The sequence below is a fragment of the Rhincodon typus genome, chromosome 47 (genome assembly GCF_021869965.1).
Source record: "Rhincodon typus isolate 14 chromosome 47, sRhiTyp1.1, whole genome shotgun sequence".
Lineage (NCBI taxonomy): Eukaryota > Metazoa > Chordata > Chondrichthyes > Orectolobiformes > Rhincodontidae > Rhincodon > Rhincodon typus.
In genome coordinates this window covers 8,875,511-8,883,682 of record NC_063378.1, presented here as the reverse complement: position 1 = coordinate 8,883,682, position 8,172 = coordinate 8,875,511, and the positions used below count along the sequence as shown (strand labels likewise).

Genomic DNA, 8,172 nt, shown 5'->3' with positions numbered 1-8,172 from the left:
TCTCTCCCCATAGCCCTGTATCAATCCTCAATCTAGTCCCACTGCCCCACTCTCTCCCCATAGCCCTGTATGAATCCCCAAACTAATCCCACTGCCCTGCTCTCTCCCCATATCCCTGTATCAATCCCCAAACTAATCCCACTGCCCCACTCTTTCCCCATAGTTCTGTACCAAACCCCGCCTCCCTTCCCATAGCCGTGCAATAAGTGAAACCAATCCCTAATAAAAGTGTGGGTAGAATGGGAGACAGACACACTTGCACACATACACTGATACACAACACTGATGAAGGGTAACTATTTCTGTCTGTGGATGTCAATGCAGAATTTCCTCAGGGATCTGAGAAGTATTCTATTCACAACCTTGTTCAGCTGCTTCATCAGTGACTATCCTGTCTTTGGGATTTGATTTGTGACTCCTCGAATCCTGGTGCACTCCGTGATTGCATACAGCCAGACGGGATTGGCTGATAAATGACAATATTTGCACAACACACACACTTTTTTCTCACAATGGCTATAACCAGTGACAAAAAAACTCACCTTCCCTTGGTAACAAAATATCATTCTTGCTGCTGACTCCCCTGCTATCAACATCCTAGGGGTTACCATTGACCAGAAACTCAACTGGACTCACCACATTAACACAGCGGCTACAAGAGCAGGTCAGAGGCTGGGAATCCTGCAGCGAGTAACTCCCCTCCTGACTCCCCCCAAAGCCTGTCCCACCATCGACAAGGCACAAGTCAGGAGTGGGATGGAATACTCCCCACTTGCCCCCGGATGGGGGCAGCTCCAACAACACTCAAGAAGCTCGACACCATCCAGGACAAAGCAGCCCCTGCTCGATTGGCACCACATCCACAAACATCCCACTCCCTCCCCCCACCGACGCTCAGTCGCAGCAGTGTGTACCATCTACAAGACGCTCTGCAGAAACTCACCAAAGATCCTCAGGCAGCACCTTCCAAACCTACAACAACTTTCATCTAGAAGGACAAGGGGCAGCAGATACATGGGAACACCACCCCCCTGCAAGTTCCCCTCCTCAAAATCCTGGAATTCCGTCCCTAAGGGCACTGTTGGTCTACCTACATGAACTGTAGCAGTTGAAGAAGGCAGCACAATGACGTCCCCTCATGGGGAATTAGCGATTGGCAGCAAATGCCAATTGCTAACCTTGCTGGTAATGCCCATATCCCGAACCATCCAGCCTCAATATCGAATAGGAGTATGATGTAGACAATAGTTAAGAACGACCTGTATGTCTGCACATCGCCATCAGCTGCATGAACATGCACACCCATGTACACTCATCCTTTCAACATATTCCATCCCCAATTCTAAAGATTGAGAGCAAGACAGAGAGAGATACAGATTGTTGAGTGGCAGTCACAGAGAAACTGACAGAGGTAAAGAGAGTGACAAAGTGAGAGAAAGTGAGGACAAGGCGGTGGGACATAGACCAGGCGAGCGAGCAACGCAGAGGGTGAGCAAGAGGTCCAGAGAAAGCAGCAGAGAAAGGGATTGAGACAGGCAGAGCCTTGACAGTGGAAGGAAACACAGACAGAGCCAAGGAAACCACAGGAGGGGAAACAGAGGGTGAAGGATGGTGACAGAGAGACAGGACACAGGCAGTTACAGCAGGAAAGGATAGAGGCAGAAAGAGTGACACAGTAACAGAGAGAGAGAGAGAGACACACACACAACCAGAGGGTATTTGACTTACAGCCATGAACGAAAGAGGCCAGCAACAACCCAGGCAACAGCAACAAGGGCATCAGGCTGGGCATTGTGCAGGCACAGGTGACCAATCCCCAAAACAAAAAAGTGCAGGGTCTTCTGCTGGGTCTTTTCCTTCCACAAGCACAGGGTCGGGGGAGAGGGGGCGCAGTACGATTCCACACTATTTGTCCCAGATGTTGCTGGACAGAGCCCGAAGTGAATCGAATACCTGTTGTCAGTACGAGTGACAGAGAGAGAGAGGGAGGGAGGGAGGGAGAGCTGAACTCCTGGTGAAACTAGATCCTAAGCGTTGCTCAATGTGTTTGCTTAATGAAAGGTGGAACATTAAAAAAATAAAGATCTTGTTCAAATGTTGGGCAAGAATGAATCGATTCACGCAAAACCAGAAGTGCAACTTGGCAAGGGCGCTTCAGGAAATAATTAACAGAGGTGTCAGCTGGTTTACTGGAATGGAGCTCAGAGACAGAGAGAGGGACTAAATAACCATCAGCTCTTGATGGTTCACGGTCAGCAATGGCCTTACACGCATTTACAAACAAAGGGTTTGCTTTGTTTCGGCATCAACTTCCACATTCCCAGCTTTTCTCATGGGGCTTTCACTGTTGTAATCCAGGAAAAGCAACAGCCCACTTGCGCACAGCAAGATCCCCCAAAACACCAAAGTGATACTGACAGCTTGACTCACGATATTCCTTCGCGGAAGAAATCGTTGGACACAGACAGTGGAAATGCACTGCCAGTTTTCTTTGAGATGGGATCACAGGAGATTTGATGTTCCCCTACAATATTCACATGTGGGATGTGGACATCGCTGCCTGGCCAGGGTTTATTATACAGACTGGGTTTAAGTTCAAAATCTCATCCTTAAAGACGGAACTCTGGCACATGCAGCATGTACTCGGCACTGACCCTGCGACAGTGCGGCGCTCCCCCTGCACTGACCCTCCGACAGTGCGGTGCTCCCTCAGCACTGACCCTCCGACAGTGCCCGCTCCCTCAGTGCTGACCCTCCAACAGTGCCCATTCCCTCAGCACTGACCCTCCGACAGTGCCCATTCCCTCAGCACTGACCCTCCGACATTGCCTGCTCCCTTATCACTGATCCTCCGACAGTGTGGCATTCCGTCAGCACTGACCCTCCTACTGTGTGACGTTCCCTCAGTACTGATGCTCCGACATATTGGAATGATGCTTGCTTGCCTGCGTAAAAGCAGGACCCGCTCACAGAACCTTTCAAAACGAATAGGGTGTCGTGAACATCCTTCTGATATGTTAAACTGTAGCGTGTCGGGGAGAGTTCATAGGAGAGAAACCGCCAGAAACTGCAGACAGAAAACTGTCATCTTTCCCTCTGTCCCTCTGGAGGAAAAAGACATGCAATCTAAAAAATTACAAGAATTCTGAAACTAGAAAAGACCTAGTTCCAACTGATCAACCACTGAATCGAAGATTGACCGTCACCGATGGACAATAATGTCATCCTCAGTAAAATCTAAAGGACTGTGAGAAAATAACTATCCAACTTATGGCCCATCCTTTTGATGCTCAGAATTTTGTTTTTTCCTGTCATTGTTATTTCCACCTGTTGTAAATGTGTTAAACCACCTCTCTTCGTCTCTCACAATTATGAATGAGTCTGTGCATACCTGGAGCTTTTAAACAATTATAGTTTCATAGAAGTAAATTACAAATCCTTTCATTTCTCTTGTTAAAGTTACTGGTGTTAGAACGTAGCATTGTCAGATTTTCTGCAGTTGCAGCCAACCAGGCAAGACTCAGTGTGATTCTGGACATTTTGGGACAGTTTATGGAACCATGGGGCACAATCGTTAATGGTGCACATTCCCAGTGGAGTTGTGACCACGCTGAATAGCGAGCAGTTCCAGATTGGCATCTGATTGGTTGGCTACGCAATACAGGCACCTCCTGTGGACATGAAAGCCTGAGGATGTCCTCGAACTCAGAGCTTCATGGCAACACCTCCACTGCAACTCTCCCTAAAAGGGAGTGGGCACTGACCACATTATTCATCAACACACCCCCAATCTCCTCACTGTGATCACTGCGGGGGTCAACAACAGGACAACAACAAAGATTCTAACAGATTATAAAAGATTATAATCTTGTAAAAGTTACCCCCTGCCCTTCTGAAGGCAGCTCACAGGGACCATACATCAGACACCATTTGACACCCAGCCACATTGGGAGCTCTATTGACAAGCAAAACCTTTGGTCAGAATCATCACTTTGCAGGACCACAGCAACATTCACTCAGCCACTTTTTGCACCTTCACAACATTGTAAGGGGTTGGTAACATTGTCATAGACCACTGGGGAGCAGAGGGTTGCTCTCTCGTTTGAGAGTGAGGTGACTGGGGATGAGTTTAACCCGAGGGCCATCACACCTCAGGGGAGGTGGAGAAGGTGGGAACTTCACTCAGTTGGGTCTGTAAGGACCCTTTAACCCCCAATGACCAGAGGGCTCACCACTGGTGAGAAGGTGTCATTACAGTGTGATGTGTTTACATGGGAAATTTCCATGAGAAAAAATACAGTGATTGTAACAGGGTCCGCCAGTTGGACCCTGTAGTATATGAGTTCTCTGATTGGGGCTATTAATCTGGTCCAGTCAGGGAGCCCTGACTGAGAGATACAAACAGGAGGATCAGGGGTTCTGTTCACTCTGAGAGCTGGCTCTGAGGGAGCTGGGTCAGTGTCAAGGACTCTCCACGTGTAAATAAAGGGTGACTTGGTGACAGGGTACCAGCCTCTGTGGAGTTATTTCAGTGGCAACGAGAGAAAAGCACACTCCTGAAGAAATTCACTCACAACAGTTTTCTTTGAGATAGGGTAAGCATTTCTGGCATCATGCCATAATTTGGGAAGAATAACTCATTCGATCCTGTCGTCAGAAACTGAGTACAGTTTGTGGAAAGAATGCATTTTTTCCAGGTTAATGACATTGGGGAAAATGCAAAGCAGTGAGTAATTCTGACTTTGTGAACCTGCAGCTTTTTCAGTTATTCGGAGCCTGATGTTTCCTGAGACACCAGATACTAAAACCTTTCAATAGTTGATGGATTTAGTGAAGGAACATTACAACCGCGAGTCTCCTCCACTTCTGAGATATTATTGGTTTTACTTGGCAGTTCGAGAATCAGGGGAATATGTGTTGGGATTTTTGATGAAGTTAAGGCGAGTGGCAGAGGCACCTGACTTTGGTTTAGCCCTTAATGAGATGCTGAGAGACCGTTTGATCTGTGGGGTTAATGATGTAACCATGCAAAAGCACCTGCTAGCAGAATCCCAACTGGACTTCAAACAGGCTCAACAACTGGCTTTGTCCTTATAAAATGCAGCAAGTGGGGAATATGAGTTACAGGGTATTCGATGGAAGTGAACACCCTCGCCAGGCCGACTGAGCTTAGGGAACACCACTTGAGTGAAGGCAATTGCACAGCCTCACTCAGGACATATCCTTCACAGAGGAAATCTAGATCAGTCCACAGCAAAACCCCAAAATGAAACCAAGCCTCAGCCAAATGGTTAAAACTTTCTTCGGGATCCGGGCCAGCAAGTCATTGTAGTTGCTGCTGGAAAGTGGACTCAAGACAGTAACAGAGTCCCACTAGGCCTGAATTGTGTAAGAGAACTCATAGGCCGGTATCCAGGAGAGTGCACACCCTGGAAATCCTACCTATATCTGCCTTGGAGCAGTTACATTGCTTAGCAACATCCAAATCAGAACCAATCAAAATGAACATCTGGTTAAATGGTCACCAGGTTCTAATGGAGGTTGATACTGACTGGGCTGTGTCAGTGATCGCAGAACCAGTCTGTAACAAAATTCACTCCGGGCTCCAAACCTTAAGTTAGTGTGAGACCTTGGCCAGACTGAGAACCTACACAGGGGAACCTTTACAGGTTAAGGATACAACTTTGGTTCATGTCTCATATGAGAAGCAGATGGCTCAGTTCCCACTGATTGTAGTAAAAGGATCGGGCCCGAGCCTGATGGGGCAAAATTGGTTGAGAAAGGTTCACCTTATTGGAGCAACATTTTTCAATTAGAAAATGGCTATCCGAGTGAAATCCTCATTAAATACCTGGAAGTTTTTCATTAAAGTCTAGAGACTATCAAAGGAGCCAAGGCTGCTTTGCAAGTTGACCAGGAAGTAATTCCACGATTCTGCAAGGGCCTCCCAGTGCTATTTTGCGTGAAAATAGGGACAGAAATGAGGAAGCTGGGACGTGATGGAATTATCAAACCAGTCCAGTTTGCGGAATGGGCACCACTAGTCCGATTGTGCGGCCCGACAGATCAATTCAACTTTGTGTTGATTTTAAATGAACAGTAAACCGCTTCTCACAGCTGGATAAATACTCGATCGCTCACATCGAGGATTTATATGCAAAGCTGGCAAAGGGAGCTGTCCTTCACGAAGCTGGGCATGAGCCATGCAAACCTACAATTTCAGTTCAATGAGGACTCCCACACGTATGTCACAACTAAACCCCATCAGGGTTTGTACCAATATCGGAGACTATGCCATTTTTCAGTGGATGATGGAGAACATTTCACATTTCATTCGCTGGTTAACTGGATGTTGTGCAACTAACATGCTTAATATAAATATATTAAGGTAGTAGCCTAGACCCTAACTTTTTCTTATTTCAAAGATAAATGCGAGGTGCTGTGTTCCACATGTAATGCGATTGGTCAACAACTTGACGTTAAGCAAAGTACAATTTATTCAAACACTCCAGTCAAAATAAAGCAAAGAGAAACTTGGAATAATTTAATTTTTTTTTGTTCTGCCAGGGCTATTCTTTCCTTTCCTTTTGCCTCAAACTCAGGCTGCTTCATTTGCAATTGAATTTTAGCCATTTCCAAAGATTCTGATGGTGTTCCCAGCAATTGTAAATGCTGCACAATTTCTTCAACTACCTCCCATTTCCTCACAGCCACAGGCAAACCCAACTCCAGCTTGTTTGTCAATTCTGAAAGCTTCGCCTTGCTCACTTTCTGTAAAATTCCAGAAGTGACTTGTTCCACCCCGAAGAAACTCTTAGTGACTGAAAGAGCCATTATTACACAAGGCACTCCCTGTTTCAACCAACCAAATTTAACACCTGAAACAAATGACACTCACACCTACCACTTGCTGCCTCTGAGTCCAGCAATCCTAAACTAAACCTTCATTCAGTGATTTTGATTCCAACAGGAACCCCCCAATTTGTTATTGACCAGACCAAACCCCCTCAAAAATTTCAGAAGATAGCCTTGACCATAACTTTTTTCTTCTTTTAAAGGTAAGTGCAAAGCATTGTGTTCAGCATGCATTTCGCTCGGTCAAACTACCAGATTTGAAATAAAACACACTTTATTCATAGACTTTGCTAAAATGCAACAAAAGAAAGAGGACTTTGGAATAACTTTATTGGAAAACTTTTATTATTCTGAAGAGAATAAAAAAACCGAACGAACTGCGGAAGCTGTAAGTCAGGAACAAAAATAGAAGTTGCTGGAAAAGCTCAGCAGATCTGGTAGCATCAGAAATCAGAGTTTACATTTCAGGTGGGGTGACCCTTCCTCAGTTACGACTAAACAGTAACTGTTCTAATATACTGACACCCCATAAACTCCAACTTGACAAAAGACAAGTTCCAAAAAACAGATTGTCTCACATGCATTTCCAGCAGGAGAGGAGGGAAAATGCATCAAGAGAAAACTCTGAGAGTGAGTGTAGCGGGGAGAGATGTATTGTGGCTTCCAAACCCTGCTGAGACCCCGGCAACAACCCTGAAATATAAAACTAAAATTCTCGTTTTGTGACAGCCTGACCACACCTATTCAAGTTGCTTCTATTGTTCCAACTTTAAAAAAAAAATCGGCCTCACAAGCTGAGAGTTTAAAAAGACAGCTCAGGACTTCTGTCTTAAAACCTCTCCTCAAAAAGAAAGGAAAAATAAATACCTCTTGAAGCCATAACATCATTACAAAGTGATGGGGAGGGAGTATGAGACTTTGTCAGAGTGTTAATCCTGAGAGACGGCTGACCATTGCAGAGTCAGCGTTGAGGATGTGCCACTTTGTCAGAGGGTGATATTGAGTGAGTGATGCCATTGCCAGTGCGAGCATGCTTAGTGAGATCTATCTTGAGAACATCTTTAGCACAACGCGAAAATTCCTCTGAAACCGATGTTTCAGCAATTTCACGTACTCACCTGGAATATTTCCTCTTGTATCTTAGCAATGAGACAGGAACATTACAACACCACCCCTGGCAGGCGGCTGTAACTACACTGTGACATGTTTACATTGGAAATTTCCATTCTACGTTTTCCCCAGGAATTCAAACAAATGTGGGAAAGGTGAGAACATGTGAGACAATCTTTGAGCCAACAATTGTGAATCAGTGTAGAG

At 45.6% G+C, this 8,172-nt stretch overlaps 1 protein-coding gene across 1 annotated transcript in view; it reads right to left on the bottom strand.

The window, feature by feature from the left end:
- Positions 1-2,012, bottom strand: part of LOC125487915 (transcobalamin-1-like) — a 5,218-nt gene extending 3,206 nt beyond the window's left edge. The window contains exon 1 of the mRNA XM_048620552.1: positions 1,729-2,012. Within this exon, the coding sequence (XP_048476509.1) occupies positions 1,729-1,792 (64 nt within the window). The 5' untranslated portion in view covers positions 1,793-2,012. The remainder of the gene's footprint in view (positions 1-1,728) is intronic.
- Between the last annotated feature and the right edge of the window lie 6,160 nt (positions 2,013-8,172).